A 23,655-nucleotide genomic window follows, 5' to 3' on the forward strand; every position below is an offset into this window, starting at 1 on the left:
GACGTGACTAATAAAACCTTCATAACCTCTTAAAATGATAGAGACAAGCCGATTTCTTTTTTCGAAGTAAATTTTAGAAAACTTTTATGGATTTATAATCCATTTTTTACAGAAACATTTTTAAACAAATAATTTCTATAAGGTAGAATAATTTTACTTTTCCCCAAAAGAAAAAACCTAACAGCTGTTTGCTATTTATTAGTTATTTTAACCAATATCCCTAAATTTTGGCTGGCTTTGAATTATTCGGCACAAACCAGTCTTGTTGCTTGTTTGAAATATGACGAATATTCAGATGAATTGAATAGAAGAATAGAAAGTACTCAAAGTGTTTACTTTTTACATAATTAATTTGAATTGTCAATTAAAAAAAAATACAAACATTAACTTCAGCAATATTTATTTTCTTTGTGCTTTTTTTTTTATTGGCTTGTTTCTTTAATATATAATTTACAATTAATGAATGGTACGTCATGAATGTGACTAACCATTTTCAGCAAAGGCCAATGATTTTTTTTTTTTAAATTGCTGTTCACTGCACCAAACTTTGTCTACTCCCCACGCCAAAACATATTTTCAATAAACATACATTACATATTTGACATTGCTTAGAAATGTTCATTAAGTGTTACAAGAAATAAGATTACTTTACACACTTTATAAATAAGTCATTTTGTTAAATTAATATAGCCATGCGTATAGTTTTGTAAATACAGAAGGAAATTAAAAAAATTGTGAGAACAAATTACATAAAAAAATTAAAACTTAAATTGAGATGAAACTTTAATGTAGATTTACTACTAAATAAATATGATTTTTGTACCTGCTTTTTTTATCACTCAACAGTTTTCCAGTATTCAGTTTAACTAACTGTGAACAAAAATATGCATATTAGCATGTTTATCTGTTGTATTTGAACAAAGTATACTTTTTATAGCAGTCATTACATTTTTTCATATTCATGAAATGTATCAGTTGGTTCCTATTAAACTTTATTGGCGTGGCATATTCCTCTGATTAAAATAATGTAAAAATGAGTCCTGAAATTTGTAATTTTTAAGTTAGTCTATTAAAAATGTTACCACTTTATATTTGGCTTCATAGGTAAAACAATGTAGAGTACTACATTTTAAAAAAGGTCTGTGAGGCTGAATTTATTTAAATTAGTACAATGGTGTTGCATTGAATATTGTTTGAGAATCTCTTTGGATTATAAAAATAACCAACAAATTAAATTTTTCATATTTTTATGAAAACTACAAAAATTGTTAGTAAAAACAACATCAGAACAAATAACCAGGGTTTATGGTAAAAATAATAATACAGAAAAATTACACTGAATAAAGTATTTGCAGCAAAATCAATTACTGCTATTTTTATCAAATTAATTTCATAAAATAAGCATTATTCCATAACTTAATTAATTACTAAATAAAATGAAATTTTTACATTTATTCAAATTGTTCACAAACTACCTTAAAGCACATTTCAGCTCACAGTTACAGATGAGAATGCATTCTCCAGCATTCTTGTATTTTCAGTTTCATTGGTGACAAACATAATTTTTGGTAAAATTCATTTACATTATCTGACCTTTGTGCATATGCCAACTCTTTCACTTGTTCTCACAAACAGAAATCATATCAGTTTATCTGACTGGCCATGTATGAAGTCCACGTCAACCAATTTGCCAACTGAGAAATGTTTTATTTAGAGAAATAATAGTGTTATAACAATGTGCAGGTGTCCCTCATTTATGTGCACATAAATGATTTACATTTATTTCATGATAATAATATATATTATTACTTACAGGACCTGGTCCCATCACGGGTAACCCCTTGACAGTCAACCATGAAAAACAGTCTTTTAAGGAATATTCCACTGACTGAACCAAGCAATTCCAGAATTCACAGAAGGCAGCACTCAGATATAGTGGGCTGCCACTTAGAAGATAGCATGCAATCGGAAGCATCTTCTTTTTTTTTAACCTCCGGGACCACCATTAGGTATTGGAAGCATGGGAATGCCCCATTACACACTTGAACAAGAAAAATAAGTCCAAAGTCAAAACAAAGCAAACTCGCTCATTTAGATAGGTAAACTAAAAATAATAACTGGCCTAATAGACCAACACAAAATTCTCATTGTGGGTTTGCTAGAAATAAAAAACACCAACCACGATGCCATGGAATCTCAAGGATATAGGCTGTATATAAAGGTATACCTGGGAAGAAAGTGATGAAAAATGCCCCACAGTTTGGAACAGACTTTTTAGTTTGCCTTAAAATAATAAACTCCATACAAGAATTCAAGTTACAATCCCCAAGAATCTCATCATTCACCCTAAAAGCATCTAATAAAATCTACACTATAATAAATGCCCATGCACCCACTAATAATTCTCCAAAAGACCGTAAGTTCTGGGATCTACTCAACCTGACTATAAATAACATCCCCAAAAACTATGTTAAACAATTAAGCGTAGATTTCAATACTCAATTAGGCAGAGAAAGAAGATACCATGACATCAGAAAATGACCTGCTCATAAGAAAACAAACAGAAATGAACACAGACTCATTGATCTGTGCAGAAACCACAATCTAATCTCAAAATCCACATGTTTCAAGAGGAAATCTCAAAAACTCAAAACCAGAAAACACCCTGATTACACTAAAGGAGAATGGCAAATAAAACAGGTGTTCATGGACAAACACCACTATATGGAGATGTACAATGTACAAGTCCTCTGAGGAGTAGATACAGGCTCAGATCACTATTTAATCAATATCAAAATTAAATTTACTCCCCAAAGAAAGCAACAAAACCTAGCCCCTAAAACTAAAAGAAAAATTGACCCTAGCCAACTAATCAAGAATAAAAATTACCAAAAAGCAACCGAAAAAATAACAATCACGGATAAACTTTAAGTCAACAACCTTAAACAAATCGCAGAAGAAATAGCCCCAATAAAATTCTGTGTAAAACATCAATGGTGGAACAGCTAATATAACAAAACAGTGAAGAAAAGACATTAAGCATAGCTGTTACACTAATCCCAAAAATTAGAAACATCCTTCTAAAATCTAGTAAAATAAAGAAAAGAAATAACCTGAACCCTAAGGAAAATAAAAAGACAACACCATAAAAACACACTGAATCAATAAAAGAATTCAACAAAACACAGTCAACAGACTACTACAAAACCTTAAAAAAACAACTCCAAAAATATGAACTCCCAACCGTACTAATGAAGGATGAAAGCCATAATTGGCCCGTAACAATAAAGAAGACATGAAATCCTAGCTAAATACTTCAAGTAACTCCTAAATTGTGAAGAACCGACAGAAATTCTAAACTTAGGCACAAGCACCCTAATAACAACACCACAAGAAAACATCAACCCTCCCACAATAAGAGAAGTCTACCAAGCACTTGATGAAATGAAGAATTACAAAATGGTGGGAGAAGATCAGAGACCTTTGTAGAAATATGGAAACATGCAGGAAGATCAGCAAAAATTGCCCTTCATCGACAAGTTGTCAGCATCTGGATCAAAGAACTACCAAAACACTGGTCAAGAGACCTCATCCATCTGTTACACAAAACACAGGACAAAACAGACCCTAAAAATGACAGGGGAATCTCACTCCTAGACACAACATATAAAATTCTTTCAAGAATCATCCTCAACAGGATTGGTTCACAAGTCGAGCAAGACTAAGGAGAATACTAGGAAGGTTTCAGACCCTGAAGGAACTATCCAGATCAGATCAGGAGTCTCAAGTTAATAATGGATTACAACAGGAAAAGAAACAGAGATATGGTGATAACATTTGTAGATTTCAAGAAAGCTTATTATGACATTTTAAAAATAATTTAAAACGTTATAATATTAAAATTTCCTTTAACATGCTATCTACATGTAATACAGTAATGTATTGAATATCTAATTTATTTAAAATTCCTTATCAATTTATTACCAACTTAATAATATTCATAAGAATCTCCCCATCACATTCTGTTTGCAGATTCATTGGGCTGAATTTATGTTTATATATATAAAATTTTTCTAAAATTTCTAATTTTTTATTATTACTTTCGTGTTCAATGTTTACTTTTTAAATTATTTCTTAATTATTTTCCAAACTAGTTAAATGGTCTGCTACATTCGAGAAACCTATTTTTTTATTTTTAAACGACCTGAAATGTTCATTAAATCTATTTTCAAAAGTCCTACTTGTTTTTCCAATATATATTTTTTTTACAGTTATTGCATTTTATTTTATAAATACCAGAAGAATCGTATTTACTTTTTACTATTTTATTATTGTCATATTTTAAATGTTTTATTACATGATTATCACGTTTATAAGCAGGTTTATATTTTTTATTATTATAAGCATTAATTAAGTTTTCTATCATTTTATTTGTGTAGGAGTAATATATATAAATATTTTCATTGTTTTCATTTTCATTTATGGGTTTTATTTAATAATGTTTATGTTATTGAAGTATTTGGAATTATATTTTTTATATATATTATCTATCAATGAGGTATATTCATTCTTTATAGCAATATTCTTCATATTATTTATTTCATTTTACAATTCTTGTTTACCATTTATGTATTTTATTGCTTTGATTATCATGTTTTTAAAAATATTAATTTATTGAGACCAAGGATGGTTGGAATTCCTGTTCATTTGTTCATAGTTCATTTGTTCAAGTTCATTTGAGGTAGGTTTTTTATATACTCCAGTTATTATTTGATTATTTTCATTTATTTTAACATTCACAACTAAAAATTTTATTTTCCTGTTATGTACTATTTCATATGTAAATTTTAATGTTTCATGAAAAGAATTTAATTTATTTAAAATTATTTCATGTTCGTTATTTATACTTGGTTCATATATAACTAAAAGATCATCTACATATCTAACCCATAATAAAATTTTATGTACATGATTAATATTATCATAGACAATTCTACTTTCAAATTCTTGTAGATAAATTTCTGACATTACCGCAGATAAGGGAAAACCCATAGGTAACATGTTTTCTTGTGTATAACATGTACCATTAAATTCAAAATAATTTTATTTACAAATGTTTCTGATTATAGCTATAATATTATATATAAATTTTTGGCCTTCACCTGTATTTATAAATTAAATTGTATAATCAATGGGAATACTGGGGTACATGTTAGTTATATCGAACCTTATCATTTTTGTTTTAGTACTTATATTTAATTTATAAATCAACTCATACCTGCCTGTTTTTTGTATTACATTTATATTCTAAATAATTTTTGATCTAATTACTTTATCAATAATTTTAGTAATTGTACAACTAAGAGTGGTATTGAAATTAACAAATGTTTGTTTGATTAGTGGAATATCTTCTTGAAGTTGTGATAGCTCACTCTGAAGAAAGTTTAGGTACCCATTATCTGTATCTATTACTGAACGGATGAGGTATATAAGAATGTTGCCTGTTATTCGACACCAGATGTTAATAAAAAACATTAGAGATTAATTTCAATGGTTAGGCAAAGATTCTTGTCATTCTGGAAATGAATCTTCCTTCTATTGCTATAACAAAATGCATAACTAGTGCTTATCTATATAAAGAATACTTGCAAGGTTTCATTATTTTTTTAATTTTACCAGTAACAATAATTCAGTCATTGATTAAAATCACTTTAAGATGATGACCAGATTAAAAATGATTTAAGATACCATGTACAAAGTATAGAATTTGCACATATAGACAGACAATTTCATGAGTACCAGTAGGTGGTCTTTATTGTTAAAAAATGGAAAACTAGTTAATGATCATTTGTTTCTTGTTCTGATATTATTATAAATAATCGTCTTTCAGGAAAGAGGATCATAGGCAAAATAGGTATTGCCTATGAGTATCTGTAAATACAAAGTTAATCCTTTTTTATTTTTCCTGTTTAGCCTCCGGTAACTACCGTTTAGATAATTCTTCAGAGGATGAATGAGGATGATATGTATGAGTGTAAATGAAGTGTAGTCTTGTACATTCTCAGTTCGACCATTCCTGAGATGTGTGGTTAATTGAAACCCAACCACCAAAGAGCACCGGTATCCACGATCTAGTATTCAAATCCGTGTAAAAATAACTGGCTTTCAGGCCAAATAACTTGAACACTGAAACTCTCGACTTCCAAATCAGCTGATTTGGGAAGACGCGTTAACCACTAGACCAACCCGATGGAGTAATCATTATTTTTTGTATTTGAGTAAATTAACATTATTGCAGTACATTTTACTTATTACAAAAAAAAAAAAAAAAAAAAAATTTACTAATGAAAGACAAAATTTACTAATGAAAAAAAGATTAAATATAGAAGAATATTAACAGCACAATTAGAAAGTAAATAATCACAAATATTTATGAATAATCTTTCATAGAATACCAATGCAAATGAATGGGGTTAATTTCCTTGGCAAATATTATAGATGTTCATCACAGAGAAAATACCAAATGGAAACTCCTGAAACACAATACAGTATATATCAGAAAGTAAACAAAAGCAAAATACCAAAATCAAAGTAAAAAAAAAAATAATAATAATAATAATAATAAGCAAATGAATAATAAGTAAATGTTAAATAAATAAACGCAAAATGAATTTCAAATGGAATCTCCTGGTCATCTCGGTCCATAAATTTTCCAATGCAGATGTTCATCCCAGAGAAAATATTTTTAATCAGTGTTGAAATAATGCACATTTGACAGTGAATATTTTACAATCATACCTTGCATGCAAGATTATTTCTCATAATCCATTTTTTTTTATATTAATGCATTGTATTACTATATCTGTAAACTCTTTGTTTAGAAGCCTCTTTCTAGTTTTAATACTTAGTTATTTTAGATATCCACGAATAAAAAATTAATAAAACACAATAATGCAAGTTTGACGGTGAAATACTTTATAATCATATCTCGCTATAATCATTATCCAATTGTTCTAAATTGGCAGTTCCAACGGTTAGAACAATTATAAACAAAAACAGATAAAAGTCTTACCTCTAGGCAAACTTCTTTCAGGAGAGCTGTATAAAAATAAATTTAATAAAAATTACAATTATTTAATATATATTATTTTTTATATATTATATATTTTGTTTGTTGCTTAGGTCAAGGCCTAGTGTAGTAAAGTGCTTTTCTCTAAAGGTATAAACAAATTAAGAAACCACTGCAATCGATCGAAATCACTCACCCGCTCCGAATGAAATCACTCACTAAATAAATTTCGAAAATACGTCATACTTCCCGCTAAATAACAACTTTTTCTCTCTCCCCAAAAGTGCCAAATAGTAATCGATAATTCTTTCCACCTCCTTCCTCGAAACGCACACACCCCTTCTTTTTCCCTTCCCCTCAAGACATGAGACACGCATCAGTCAATTATGGCGAACAGAGAAAGGGAGAAAGTTTTTTTCCTATGAGCATTTGGAACATGCTTAACGCTGGTAATTTTTAAAACTTACGGTTTCGGAAAAAATTTTTTTAAACGAACTTGTCGGATTTGACTAATCTTTCTTTCATTTGAAAGCCAGCTCTTGAGGGTATTTTCTGAAAAAAATTAGTTTTTGTATGACAGGTAGTAAAGTTTTTACCGCGATTTACAAAAAGACTATAGGAAAATAGTGTTTCATCCGAAAAAGTGACATTTTAATTAATTACAGACACGCCTCTAATTATTGTACAGATTTGAAATTGGTCTCTTTGTGAAAGGTATTAAATACGGTTGGTAAAAAAAAAAAAATCCTGTATCTGTTGTAACTTCCGGACTTTCAACAATTTTTGTATGGAACTTCCCTGAAAATGGCGAAAAAATCGATAAAACATTGAATAACAAAAAATCTACTTCGAAAATCGAAAAAATCGCTTCGAGGTGTTTCGGCTCCTGTCCTGGGCCACCTTCATGTCAAATTTCGTACCTGTAGGTGCAGCGATCTCTGCGCGCGCGCAAGCACACACATAAATATTGCTTTTTATATAAATATAGATTACTGGTGTATTGCCTTGAAAGTTTTGTGGTCATTAATTAGTACATAAAATTGGATTGTTTTATTGTTTTTTAAAATTTTTTTCAGAAAATTTTCTAATTAATTCAGAAACTCCATTGCAAATTTTTTCTCATTTTATTTGACAATTTTGTGCCCCTTGATTTTTTTACTCTGTACTGGGGCACGGATTAACGGAATCTTCATCCAATCCTGAGAATGACCTTTACTCAAACAATTAGAACAACAATTATTATTTTCCAAAAAAGTTTTACAATCATCAGTGGACAAATTTAAGAATTCCTTACATTGATATAAGTAATGATTTGAATTTCAGAATGAACATTGATTAAAATTAGATTTTGCATAATAAATAACATTATGTCCTTTAAATTGTTAATAAAGATTTAAATTAAAATATTTGGTTAAGGATCTGGTTGTATTTTTATGATGTTCCTTGGTTTCTTTTTCTGTATTCTCTTGCATGTTTGAAGTGGATGGATTGATATGTTCTAAACGTTGTCATATGGAATTAAGAAATTCAACCTTTCATTTAACAACCTTTCTTTCCACAATCTTGAGGTGTTATAATCCAGTTACTACTACAAAGGTGGACTACTACAAATTCATATGTATTAACAGGAACTTGCATCGCTTTAAGCAAGTTCACATTTGAGGAAATTTCGACAAAGTATCTACAGATTTTCTTTTTAAAAAATCTATCTTTAAATGTGTTCAGCATTGTGAAAAGCAATTATGTATTTATTGTCAAATTGTACCTTTAATAATTCTTGAGCAACAAGATAATTTTCATTTCTTATTGGGAGAATCTAAAATGATAGCTAAAGCTTCATTCTTCAAAGAAGAATGTAGATAGTATAATTTTTTAATGTTAGTTAAATCATGTCTTTTTTTTGTCTTCAGTCATCTGACTGGTTTGATGCAGCTCTCCAAGATTCTCTATCTAGTGCTAGTCATTTCATTTCAGTATACCCCCTACATCCTACATCCCTAACAATTTGTTTTACATATTCCAAATGTTGCCTGGCTGCACAATATTTTCCTTCAACCTGTCCCTCCAATATTAAAGCGACTGTTCCAGAATGCCTTAATATGTAACCTATAAGTCTGTCTCTTCTGTTAACTACATTTTTCCAAATGCTTCTTTCTTCATCTATTTGCCACAACCCCTCGTCATCTGTCACTTTATCTACCCATCTGATTTTTAATATTCTACTATAGCACCACATTTCAAAAGCTTCTAATCTTTTCTTCTCAGGTGCTCCGATTGTCCAGGTTTCACTTCCATAAAGCTACGCTCCAAACATATACTTTCAAAAATCTTTTCCAGACGTTTAAATTAATTTTTGATGTAAATAAATTATATTTCTGATTGAAGGCTCGTTTTTTCTGTGCTATTTGGCATTTTATATCGCTCTTGCTTCGTCCATCTTCAGTAATTCTACTTCCCAAATAACAAAATTCTTCCACCTCCATAGTTTTTTATCTTCCTATTTTTACATCTTGTGTATTTTTACATCAGTGGTCCATCTTTGTTATTTCTACTACATTTCATTTTGTTCTTATTTATTTTCATGCGGTAGTTCTTGCGTAGGACTTCATCTATGCCATTCATTGTTCCTTCTAAATCTTTTTTATTCTCAGCTAGAATTGCTATATCATCAGCAAATCATAGCATCTCTACCTTTTCACCTTGTACTGTTACTCCAGATCTAAATAGTTCTTTAACATCATTAACTGCTAGTTCTATGTAAAGATTAAAAAGTAATGGGGATAGGGAACATACTTGTCGGACTCCCTTTTTTCTTACAGCTTCTTTCTTATGTTCTGCAATTATTACTGTTGCTGTTTGGTTCTTATAAACGTTAGCAATTGTTCTTCTATCTCTGTACTTGAACCCTATTTTTTTTAAAATGCTGAACATTTTATTCCAGTCTACGTTATCGAATGCCTTTTCTAGGTCTATAAACACTAAGTATGTTGGTTTGTTTTTCTTTATTCTTCCTTCTACTATTAATCTGAGCCCTCAAATTGCTTCCCTTGTCCCTATACTTTTCCTGAAACTAAAGTGGTCTTCTCCTAACAATTCTCCCACTCTCCTCTCAATACTTCTGTACATAATTCTAGTTAAGATTTTTGATGCATGGCTAGTTAAGCTAATTGTTCTGTATTCTTCACATTTATCTGCTCCTGCTTTCTTTGGTATCATGACTATAACACTTTTTTTGAAGTCTGACGGAACTTCCCCTTTTTTGTAAGTATTACATATTAGTTTGTATAAGCTATCAATTGCTTCCTCACCGCCACTGCACAGTAATTCTACATGCCTTCATGCCATTCAAATCTTTTAATGCTCTCTTAAATTCAGATCTCAGTATTGTTTCTCCTTTTTCATCCTCTTTGACTTCTTCTTCTTTTTCCTCTATAACACCATTTTCTAATTCATTTTCTCCATATAACTCTTCAATATATTCCATCCATCTATCGACTTTACCTTTCGTATTATATATTTGTGTACCATCTTTGTTTAACACATTATTAGATTTTAATTTATGTACCCCAACATTTTCCTTAACTTTCCTGTGCTCCATCTATTTTGCCAATGTTCATTTCTCTTTCCACTTCTGAACACTTCTCTCTAATCCACTCTTCTTTTGCTAGTTTGCACTTCCTGTTTATAGTATTTCTTAATTGTCAATAGTTCCTTTTACTTTTTTCATCACTAGCATTCTTATATTTTCTACATTCATCCATCAGCTGCAATATATCATTGAAATCCAAGGTTTCTACCAGTTCTCTTTGTTCCACCTAAGTTTGCTTCTGCTGATTTAAGAATTTTCTTTTTAACATTCTTCCATTCTTCTTCTACATTATCTTTTTTACTCAGACCTCTTGCGTTGTCCTCCTCAAAAATCTTCTTTACTTCCTCTTCCTCAAGCTTCTCTAAATTCCATTGATTCATATGACACCTTTTCTTCAGTTTTTGAGCCCCAATCTACATACCATTATCATTAAATTATGGTTGCTCTCAATGTCTGCTCCAGGGTAAGCTTTGCAGTCGACGAATTGATTTCTAAATCTTTGCTTAACCATGATATAATCTATCTGATACCTTGCAGTATCACCTGACTTTTTCCATGTGTATATTCTTCAATTATGAATACTAAACTGGGTGTTGGCAATTACTAAATTATACTTCGTGCAAAACTCTATAAGTCAGTCCCCTCTTTCATTTCTTTTGCCCAGCACGTATTCACCCACTGTATTTCCTTCCTTGCCTCTTCCAATGCTTGCATACCAATCTCTAACTATTATTAAATTTTCATCCCCTTTCATGTGTTTAATTGTTTGTCAATTTCTTCATATACACACTCTACCTCATGATCATCATGGGCGCTTGTAGGCATATACACATTAACAATCATTGTCAGTTTAGATTTTGATTTTATCCTCATTACAATGATTCTATCGCTATGCCTTTTGAAATACTTTACTCCTTTCCTATCTTCTTGTTCATTATGAAACCTACTCCTGCCTGCCCATTATTTGAAGCTGAGTTAAAATCACCTGACCAAAAGTTGTTTTCCTCTTTCTACCAAACCTCGCTAATTCCTACTACGTCTACATTTAACCTATCCATTTCTCTTTTTAAATTTTCTAACCAATCAACCTTTTTTAAGCTTCTAACATTCTACACTCTGACTTGTAGAATGTTATTTTTTAATTTTCTGGTGACCCCTTCCTTAGTCAGTCCCCTCCCGGAGATCCAAACAGGGGACTAGTTTAACTCCGGAATATTTTACCAAGGAAGGCACCTCTATCTTTGTTGTATGGAAATGCAGAGAGCTATATTTTCTTAGAAAAAAAAGCAGCTGTAGTTTTTCATTGCTTTCAGCTGCACAGAACTCAGAGGATTGAGTGATGTTGATACGGCTGTTTAAGTCGTCCTGACCTACATCCTTAACAACTACTGAAAGAGCTGCTGCCCTTTTTCAGGAATCAATCCTTTGTCTGGCTCTCAACAGATACCTCTCTGAAATGTTTGAATCTTCCCATCTTCAGTTCAGCTACTCTGTATCATTGAGCACTCAAGTCCCCTCACCATCGGCAAGGTCTCATGATTCATAGAGGAAGAAATCATATTATGTCATATTATCATATTATGTTATGGAGAAATCAATTATGTATTAAATCAATAAATATATTAAAATAATGCTGCCATTCTAACACATTATCTTTAAATATGGGAATATTTATAGGTTGTAATTGAGTTTGTTTAAATATTGTATTAGATTAATTTCTTTATTAGAAGATTTTTTATTATTATTAGTATCATTTATTAAATATTGTAATTTGTGTTCTGTAATATACAAGTCTTGTTCAACTTGTTCACGATCTAAAAAATAAATCATCACCACCATCAAATTACAATTCAAAATCACACCAAAGTAAATGAGTGAATGATGTTATATCTGTCTTGCAAATCAAGAAGATTCCTTAACTTAATTTGTAAGTCAATTCTATTATCTTGTGAGGGATCAAATTTATCAGTAAAGTTGCGAATTCTTATTATAGAATTATGTTCTTTGTCTTATTAATTGTACCAATTCCATAATGGTATTAAATAACTTAAATTAATAATATGAAGTATTAACAAAGTAAATTAAATGTGAAATGAATCAATGATATTAGATAAATGATGAAATAATGTAAATTAAATGTAAGAAATTAAAATATATTACGATAGATAATGTTGTAGTTATATTTGCTGTGATTCCTGGTAGTGTGAAGTTTGTTGTTATTGAAGATTCTTAAAAAATTATAAACACAGTTTTGGAAGACCAAATGTTGACTCTTCAAAGTTTTCCGAAGATATCTGCGACCGGAGGACCAATAAAAAATTATGTCGAAGATCGCTGATTCTTTTAAATAAATTAAGCCTTTATGTGATTGCATTTATAAATTACTTTTTATTATAAATTGTAATTGTCATATATATATATATATATATATATATATATATATAATATATATATATTGTCATTCATTATTAAACTTGTAAATCTATATCTAAATTCATTTTATTTTTAATTAATATATGTAATATTGTTAAACTTGTAAGTCTGTATGTAACATCATGTAATTAATGCATGTTAAGGCCTAGGAGACTGATCTGACGACAGAGCATGACCTACTTATACAGTAGTATAGAGCCGTGAATCTGTCAGGAGCTGTGTGAATTGCACAGAGGTGCTGAATCATCAGGAACCGAGTGCATCTAAACAAAGCTATCTGAAAGATCTTTAAATTTTAAAAGTCCTATTTTAAATGAAAATTAATGTTTCTTATTAATAATAGATTTTAAATAACATGAATGAAACCTGAGTCTACACACACCTGCTAAATGTTTTGTCAGTTTGAATGTAACAGGAAGTACATTAGTTAGCTACTGCATCATTCATTATTTTTGTAACTTTTGCTTCTGAAAGGGAGAAGAATGAACTGTTGCCCATAATTCTTAACTGAAGTAACCTTCCAAATGCAGCCTATAATTTTTATAGCAACTAATAATAACACTGGATAGATCAAATGAGCCTATGACCTGACAACATATATGGAAATTAGTGTTCATTATCCACCAAAGCAGAAAGTAAATGGTTTATCCACAAAGTATAATTTTTAAATATTTTTGATGGTACCATAATTTTCATAAATAATTATAATACTAATTATTGTTACATAATATTGTTTGTTGTTGACATATATTTAAAAATATTTTGTTGTATATAATAATCAAAATTAATAACTGTTCACTAATACATCCAAATGAATAATATCTAAACATACATATCTGGTGAAAAGATAATTTATTCTTTTCTCTAATGGTTCATAAATATCAGTATTTATCTGTTTAGCAGAAGAAGCATGTTTTTCTTGCATCCTACATGGCAAAACTAAACTTGTATATATAAATCTAATGTCACAAGTTTTTCACATGATAAATAGACTATTATAGGATTTGTTGTGTGGTTTCATCTTTCAATATATCAATTTTTTCACTACTACTTGATAATTTTTAATTCATTACACATTTATTGTCCGTCACCTTCCATCTTTTTGAATTACTTACATTTTACAGAATTTGATTTGTTCTATTTTTGAATGAAAACAATTTATTGTCATTGATATTTATAATAATACGAATTATAAATTGTATCGGGAATGGGCAGGTGTGCTACACCATTGATAACAAAGGAACTGCCCCAGCAATTTCCTGGTTAGATCAAGGGAAACCATTGTAAAAACAATCAGAATGGCATCAAAATAATTATAAAATAAATAAAAATAATAAAGTTAAAAAAAATATAACTTGTTAAATTCCACAAAAATAATGCATTAAATATAATTAATTAACTACTGCAAAATAATGAACAAATAAAATAAGATACGTAACAATTTAGAAGACATTACAGAAAATTATTTGAGTACCTATTTATATACACATTACACAGAGATGCAGAAATTCAGAATTACAAGAAAAATTAAATAATACTATTTAACAACTCATCAATACAATATTATTTCTCTTAAAAAAAATAATTTTAACGCTATTTTAAATAAATTGGCAGAAAAATGTTTTTAACTGTGTTTGTAATTTATAGCAAATTAAAACTTAAGCTTAATATGTCTTTTCTTTTACATTGAGTAATTGTTCAGTTATATGAAAATAGTTTTTTTTTGTTTTCTGGTTAGATAGGTATGGATATTGGCAGTTTATTTTTGTAGAGGTTTCACATTCATAAATATAAAGATTTGAATAAGGTAACATTTTTATTTTACTAAATAAGAGGCTATATTATTTGTAGTTATGGGGAGGAAACTGTGTTTTATGTCTAATGGTAGATAACAAATAAAAACAATCATAATACAAAATTATCACATACAGAACACAAATACCAAAACACCCTCAAAAACATAATGCCTGTCAAAATATAAAGAATATATTCTGATCCTAATTCACAATGTTCTATTTTAATAACTTTTCTTTCTTTTTCCTGTTTAGCTTCCGATAACTACCTTTCAGATAATACTTCAGAGGATGATATGTATGAGTGTAAATGAAGTGTAGTCTTGTACAGTCTCAGTTCAACCATTCCCAAGATGTGTGGTTAATTGAAACCCAACCACCAAACAACACTGGTATCCACGATCTAGTATATAAATCTGTGTTAAAATAACTGACTTTACTAGGTCTTGAACGCTGGAACTCTTCCAAATCAGCCGGTTTGAGTAAAAGGTCATTATACTAGTTATTAAAAAAATTGTATGAAGTGAATGATATGGCTAACAACAAAAAAAAATTGGCCGTCAAATCAAATTTGTTTGTTTTAAGGAAATAAATTTTAATAATAAAAATACAGGATAGCAATCAGTAATTCATAAAAAAATAATAAAAGAACTATCTAACAAAAGGCAGTGATATCCAAAAAAATTGAAAACCAACGGTAAGAGTCTTCGCAAATATCATTTTTTCTGCTCAAAAAACAAAATTTCTGTAATATAAATAAAACTGTTTTTAACAAAACAATACTGATATCAAAAGAGGTAAGATACTACATTTCTATTATCAAAGTCTGTTATTAGTTTAGAGTTTTCTTTAAAAAAAATACATGTTAAAGATATGCAATAGGCAATAGATATACAATAATAGATAATAAACAATGTTTAAGCGCTCCATATAAATAAAACAAAAGAGAAATTTGTTACAAAATTCTTACCGGCCCGATTTCATTTATAAGTAATACATATTACATTTACAGAAATACAATTCTTATGATTATTCGTTGTTTAATAAATGGCCGTAAGTTTTGTAACAAATTTTTGTATTATTTGCTTATTATATGGAACGCTTAAACATTGCTTATTATCTATTACATGTAGTTTTTTTTAAAGAAAATCCTAATTAACAACAGATTTTGCTACTAGAAATGTAGCGTATTACCTTTGTATATTGAATTGTAAATATTTGTACGAATGTGAGGTATGCCTTTGACGCAGTGGTGCGAGATTGCGTCAGTTCCAGTACCACGTTGCGTAGGGATTGGTTATTTTTAGTGCAGTAGGCGACACCAAGTATGTACGGACTACTGGGCGTTTGGTTTAAGCAAATTTTCCCACTTCCGACGTAAAAAAAAAAAAAAATCGTTTTGTTAAAAACAGTTTTATTTATATTACAGAAATTTTTGTTTTTTGAGCGGAAGAAATGGTGTCTGCGAGACTCTTACCGTACGGTTTACAATTTCATTGTAATTTTTTTTTTTTATTAACCTGTTTATAGCAGTTCTAAAACAAGTGTATTTTATTATTATTACTTAAACAAGAAAAAATACAGTAGGCAGTGTAAGATGTTAATCAGCTGCTATTGAACTTTTCATATTGTGTTGTATTACGTACAGGTTGTAAGGTCGAATGTGGTTTAAGTCGTTATATTAGTATTGAACTTTTTTTCTAGGAAGAATTTTTACTTAATCGTACAGAATGGCAGTTTTCAGTTCTTTAAGAAAGTTTTGCTCACTTAATAACAGCTTTCTTAATTTTCTTCGAACGAATTCCAAAGTTGTTAATGGTAAAATAAAATTTAATCTGAGAGCTTTAATTACTAACATTAAACTTTTTTATTAATTTGTTATTGGATAGTTGTTTATTAAGTATTTATTTTTAATATTATGTTTGTGAATACTTTATCCTGTTGTATTTTCGCAGTTGCTGTTATAGTAAAAATACAAATTGTTTAAGCTTTCATAATAAAAATTATTGTTTGCCGATAGACCCGTAGAGAAGTAGTGGATTTAAAATAAGTTTATAGCATCTCTAGAAATACATGTTCATGATTAAACCTCTTCCAGAAAGTCTGATTAAAAAAGTAAAGTTATATTTTTTCTTAGTAAAAGAAAATATACAAGAAAAACTGTTACAAAGCAGTGTTTATTGAATGAAAGTATTTTTTTCTTTCATGGAATGAAGTTTTCTTTGTTTAAGTATTGATTATGTTGATTACTTTTTTAAGTGATTAATTTCTGTTTTTATAATAGTTATGTTTGCCCACTTGATCTTGCTGTCAAGTTAGTAATTATAAAACTATGTTATCGTAATTACAGGTGTCAGTAATCGAATGATGAGTGAGCACAGAATTTTTCCTATAACTCCATCAAGATGGCAGTACCAGAAAATGAAAGATTTGTTTCACTTCTACCTCTTTGTTGGTGCTATTCCTGTTGGACTGATTGTGTTGTTTACAAACATCTTTATTGGGCCAGCAACTTTAACTGAAATTCCTGAAGGATACACACCAAAACACTGGGAATATTACAGAGTACGTTATTATTTTTGGTACTTTTTTGAAATTTCACAGCCAAGAAAAAAATCAAAAATTTCTTATTAATCAATGTAAAATAGCAATAATTAACACTACTATATTTAGCTTAAATATAACTTTTGTTATTAATAAGTTCTATATAATTTCATATTTAACATTAATTAGAGGAGGTTAGCAAGTGAAGTGAGCATAGGTTATGTTGATGTAGGTATGATATACAATTCATTATGGAATCAGCATCTAAACAAATATAACCTTTGCTTGCTAACCTCGTCTTATTAACATTAAAGATAAAAATTATGTATAATAAAGTTGTATATAAAAGTTTGGCTGTAAAATTCTGAAAATGTGCCTTATGTTTTTATAATTGTACTCTTAATATTAAAAATACGTTTGTAATATGGTCATTAAAATCCAATCAAATCGTGATTGGGTCAATCCATTTGAAATGATACAAGGGTGATTACTTGACAAATTCAATAAAAATTGAATCTTGCCCACTTGTTTCCTACATGTTTCAGGACCTTAAAACTATTTTTTTTAAAAATATTTTATTTAAGCAGTTTACTTGTGGTAGCTATTTTTGTTATGGTCTGCACACCTATTGTTATGATTGTAAGGGTTTACAAAAAAAATCAACCAAAAAAACTATTGGTCCTGGAAGGATGCAACAAAAAGCAATTTATTTATATTTTCTCAAGGTAAAAGGTTGGTTCAGTGGTTTATTTACCTATCTCTCTTCTTTCTATAAGAAAATTACCAATAAAGTTGAACATGAAAAACTGTGAAATTTCACTTGTAATTTTTTTTCAAGAGGTTGGTTGGCATACACTGTTTGAATTATTTTTTTATATGTAGGTATATGATATTAGTTTTACCATAAATAATATTGGATCTTTTTCAGAATCCCTCCCTCCCAAAAATAAACACTTGACCAATTGTCCAAAAATCCATGTATTTTTAATATCCAACAAGAATTAGGTGGGGATATGCATGTTTCAAAATAAAAAATAAAAATTGGTACTTTCTTGTTTCTCCCCCCCACACAAAAGTATGCAAGTTTTTCAAAAAAAAATCCATAATATTAGTGGTGGTGATATACTTACCCCTACATTTTTATGAATGTTTGAAAATAATTTTTTTTTAAATTCAAATTTTAGCTTCAAATAATTGTGATGGGGCTGGTGATGTAAATCTCAAATTTGCACAACTTACATTGTTTTTGTAGATTTTATGGCAAATAAAAAAGTTTCTTTTGTACTAATAAAAAAGTTATAACCTCTCAAAAATCATGAAAAACCTGTTAAAAGCGATTAGTTTTGACTCGCTAAATAAGTGCTTCAAGGGGGTTTCTTGTCTTCTTGGCACTTTAATATTTTTATACATTATTATAGTTGAAATAGACTTGGGTACTTAAGTATTAACGCCACCTTTATTTAAAAACAAAGTAGTCAATCGGATTTCAGTGGAAAATAGGCCGAAACAGATTCAAAACAGAATATAAATGGTTATTTATATTTATTTATTTTATATAATTTAACAAAACTTAACCTACGCTTGCTTCGCTCTCTAACCTTGACTAATTAACACCGTAATTTTTTGAGTATTTATTTAATAAATTCAGTAATTATTGCAATTTGATTATTTAAATAATAAATAATTGTAATTACTGTATTTATTAAATAAATACTCAAAAAATTACGGTGTTAATTTATAAATTATATTTATAAAATAAATATTTATTTATTTATGTTAAATTCTATATCGGCCCATTTTCCACCGAAATCCGATTGACTACTTTGTTTTTAAATAAAGCTGTAGCTGTGGTGGCATTAATACGTAAGTACCAAGACTTGTTTGAAGCATTCACCTGCATTGTTCATGTTATAACAGGCACTTGAAGTCATTTCCAGTGATAAGGAAAATTCAAGTTGCAACATGCTCATTTAAGCTTGTTACATCATTTAGCTTTGCAGTTACAGACTGGTCAATCTTAATTAGTTGGGACCTGTTTGCAGTGTCTCAAATTTCATCCTGTATTTGGAAGAGTTTATTTAAATAAATAAGTTTTACTTAATAATATTACATTTGCAAATTTTAAAATCAGTTAAATTTTTACATTATTTTCAAGTAATTTTACATAAAACAATGGAAGAACAATGTTCATAAAACAGTATACGGTACAGTGCCAAAAGAACTCATTAAAATTTGTGAATTTAGTTATGAAAACCAACAATTTTTTTTTTGTGTGTTACTCAGATGTCACTAGTGTTTGTAAGTATGAAAAAACATTTTTGTCAAAATTCAGTCACCTATATGGTCAGTTCTGTTGTGACCCTTTGAGAACTCACAAAAAAACAGTTAAGACAAATAACATCTGAGCAAGCTCTTAAAGAACACATTTTTCCAAATTTAAATTTAGTTCCTGGAAGGTCTCTTGGTGTTAACTGTTTCAAAAGTATTTTTTCTCCGCAGAACAAAGAACAATATGAATGCGAAGACCAAGAGCAATACATTGCTCCACATCTCAATGTTGAACAATTGGTTGCTGCATGTAGCATTTTGGGTGTATCTCCTCCATAGAATTGAAAAAATTAAGCATGGATCAAAGGCCATCAGCAGTAAAATTTAAAATAAATAAGGTATCTGAAAGATTAAAAAAGAATCTTGAATTGTGTTTTGACCCAAAAGTTTCTGAAAATGAAAATCCAGCTTAATCTTCTTCAGATGAATATGATGATTTTATTTTAAAACTAAAAGAAAAACGTGTTGCTTCTAAAGAAGATAAGGTTAAAATTATCAGCTTATTTCCCCAATCTTGGACCAGATCTAAAGTAATTTTTGCCTGGGACTACTACTATTAGTCATTGTTGGAAGTCTTAAATTGTTTGCAATTCAAAGTTATATCTAGCTAACAATTAACAAATCAGTAAATTTTGTTCCAGACACTAGGCTTATATGCAAATAATAGAAAGTATGTGATGTGAAGTTTGGGCAGATGTGTAATTAAAAGCACAAATGTAACTGAAAGCATGTGCATTTGGTTTGCACATGCACATGGTTTGCAATCCACATCTTGGTCAAAGCAATAGGACAGCTTTACAGTGGTTCTGAGCACCATAGCAGCCAGACACAACCTCCAACAGACAAATTTGAATCTTCTGAAGACAACTTTTAAGGCTTGTTATGAAACTAAAACCAAATGTTTTTCTTCTGTTCATAAACTGTTTAGATTAATATATTTCAATATCAAAGAGTTTAAAGACAGTAGATTTCCAAAAGCTGTAATTTTTTTTGATGTATCATAAACCATTTATAATCATCCAGCCCTTCATTATGTTTGGTTGTAGTATAGCAGCAGATTATGTTTTTTTTCTACTGACTGATATTTAGTATTGTCAAATATAACCACACAGATTTTCCATTTGCAATAAACAAAGGAGTGGCTATTTTATAGTCTGAAACAGGTAATGCCTTTCATTCCTTGATAGATATCTATATTTTTTTTTTATAAAAATCAAATTTCTTAAACACTTTTACATATTCAGTCAAAATTATTTACTTAAATTTTCCCATAATTAAATTCTCTACGAATTTTATTTGTTTACTGGTAATTTAACAAAGTTATGTTTGAACAAAAAAAAATGTGTTCTGCAATACCAGTTTTTGTGTTTTACAGTAATTGTCTCAAAATTGCTAGAGGTGCAGTTCTGCAACCTATTTTATGAAATTTCTCATGCCAAAAAGCATATGAAACGCATTCTGAATAGCTTCAATTTTATTCTTTGTGCAGAAATCAGGGTGAAAGTTTTCATAAACTTAACTTTAAAGCATTTCTGGACAAATATTTAAATGAACTTTTTTTTATTTTCACTTTAGAACATGTCCAGAAATTCTCTCTGTTTCGTCATGAGATATCTTTCATAGGTGTTAGTTTTGTAGACCTCTCCATATTTTAAATAAAAATAAAGTTAGGAGGTTAGAATAAAGGTTTAAGAATTCATTTAAAAAAGCATTAAATGTTATAAGAAATAATGTTCTACTTAAATTGGTCAAATTTTAACTTTTTGAATTCGACTCAGGATTAAAGAGCTTTGTCAATTATTGGTAGATTGTGTTTTTTTAATTTTGGCATCAGGTTTTAAAATTCAAAGAATTTACTTGGTTTTTTTTACATTTTGTACATTCATTAATGTTAATTTCATTTTTTTTTCAAGTAAAATTGAATGAACTTTATTTTGATACATCTAATATTTTGTAATCCAATAAAATAATTTTTCACTGAGATTTAATATATAGCATTAAACTGATGACATTTTGTAAAGGTAGAATAGATTAAATATTTTAGTTCATTAGTTCAATTTTTTGGATGTTAATTATTTCTGTTTATATGTAGATATATTCTTTGTAAAAATCTTGTTTTGTATCACATTTCAGCACCCTATTACAAGGTTTATTGTACGTTATATTTATCCAAGCCATCAGCAAGAGTATGAGAAATATTTGCATGTGTTGTATGAAGAAGATGAGCTCAGAAAAATCAAGTAAGTTTAATGTAAATATGTTTAAATATTTATATACAGTAATTTCTGTAAAACGGATTTCTTCATAATGAAGATTAATTTGTAATAAAAGAAATGACAGTTTCCTTTATAACTCCTCTATCACTCAATGTACTTTAGCAGTACCTGCTCTAGCGGTTACATCACCCCGAAAAAAAAGACAAATTGCCGCCCCTTAAGAATATAAATATATTTTTTAAATGATACATATTTTCTATTTTCAATAAAAATCAAATCATTTTATTTAAATTTTAATAAAAGCATATATTTTGTAAGAAACAATTAACTTAACATAATATTGATAATCAAGCAGTAAAAAACAGTAGAAATTAATTAAGAAATATCTGTATCTAGTCATTAATTGTTAACCATATAATTATTTACATTTTTAAATGCTACTAAAAATGTGTATTATTGCACAATCAAAATGCTATTATTTTGAAAATAAAACAAGGTAACATCAACTACACTAAATTCACAAAAAAACTTTTTTTTTCACTTTCAGTTTTGCCAACTTTTTTATTACTTTTTTTTTTTTTTGTCTTCAGTCATTTGACTGGTTTGATGCAGCTCTCCAAGATTCCCTATCTAGTGCTAGTCGTTTCATTTCAGTATACCCTCTACATCCTACATCCCTAACAATTTGTTTTACATATTCCAAACGTGGCCTGCCTACACAATATTTCCCTTCTACCTGTCCTTCCAAAATTAAAGCGACTATTCCAGGATGCCTTAGTATGTGGCCTATAAGTCTGTCTCTTCTTTTAACTATATTTTTCCAAATGCTTCTTTCTTCATCTATTTGCCGCAATACCTCCTCATTTGTCACTTTATCCACCCATCTGATTTTTAACATTCTCCTATAGCACCACATTTCAAAAGCTTCTAACCTTTTCTTCTCAGATACTCCGATTGTCCAAGTTTCACTTCCATATAAAGCGACACTCCAAACATACACTTTCAAAAATCTTTTCCTGACATTTAAATTAATTTTTGATGTAAACAACTTATATTTCTTACTGAAGGCTCGTTTAGCTTGTGCTATTCGGCATTTTATATCGCTCCTGCTTCGCCCATCTTTAGTAATTCTACTTCCCAAATAACAAAATTCTTCTACCTCCATAATCTTTTCTCCTCCTATTTTCACATTCAGTGGTCCATCTTTGTTATTTCTACTACATTTCATTACTTTTGTTTTGTTCTTGTTTATTTTCATGTGATAGTTCTTGCGTAGGACTTCATCTATGCCGTTCATTGTTTCTTCTAAATCCTTTTTATTCTTGGCTAGAATTACTATATCATCAGCAAATCGTAGGATCTTTATCTTTTCACCTTGTACTGTTACTCCGAATCTAAATTATTCTTTAACATCATTAACTGCTAGTTCCATGTAAAGATTAAAAATTAACGGAGATAGAGAACATCCTTGTCGGACTCCCTTTCTTATTATGGCTTCTTTCTTATGTTCTTCAATTGCTACTGTTGCTGTTTGGTTCCTGTACATGTTAGCAATTGTTCTTCTATCTCTGTATTTGAACCCTAATTTTTTTAAAATGCTGAACATTTTATTCCAGTCTACGTTATCGAATGCCTTTTCTAGGTCTATAAACGCCAAGTATGTTGGTTTGTTTTTCTTTAATC

General features: G+C 29.2%; 1 protein-coding gene and 1 long non-coding RNA gene across 3 annotated transcripts in view; one reads left to right on the forward strand and one right to left on the reverse strand.

Annotated features, from left to right (window-relative positions):
• Positions 1–1,903: 1,903 nt before the first annotated feature.
• Positions 1,904–16,165, reverse strand: LOC142319886 (uncharacterized). The gene is made up of 3 exons (XR_012755283.1): positions 16,079–16,165; positions 6,456–6,533; positions 1,904–2,041 (listed from the first exon to the last, which is right to left on the reverse strand). It is a non-coding gene; the product is annotated as an uncharacterized LOC142319886 (long non-coding RNA).
• Positions 16,166–16,225: 60 nt separating this feature from the next.
• The window catches only part of ND-SGDH (NADH dehydrogenase (ubiquinone) SGDH subunit), a 30,380-nt gene continuing 22,950 nt past the window's right edge, over positions 16,226–23,655 (forward strand). The window contains exons 1-3 of one of the 2 annotated variants that reach the window (XM_075357556.1): positions 16,226–16,382; positions 17,235–17,449; positions 21,890–21,996. In XM_075357556.1, the coding sequence (XP_075213671.1) occupies positions 16,340–16,382; positions 17,235–17,449; positions 21,890–21,996 (365 nt within the window). In that variant the 5' untranslated portion in view covers positions 16,226–16,339. Of the gene's footprint in view, positions 16,383–16,479; positions 16,703–17,234; positions 17,450–21,889; positions 21,997–23,655 lie in introns of those variants that run through there. The other variant, XM_075357550.1, reaches the window with a different exon arrangement.

This window comes from Lycorma delicatula, chromosome 1 (assembly GCF_047948215.1).
Source record: "Lycorma delicatula isolate Av1 chromosome 1, ASM4794821v1, whole genome shotgun sequence".
In the NCBI taxonomy this organism is placed as follows: Eukaryota; Metazoa; Arthropoda; class Insecta; order Hemiptera; family Fulgoridae; genus Lycorma; species Lycorma delicatula.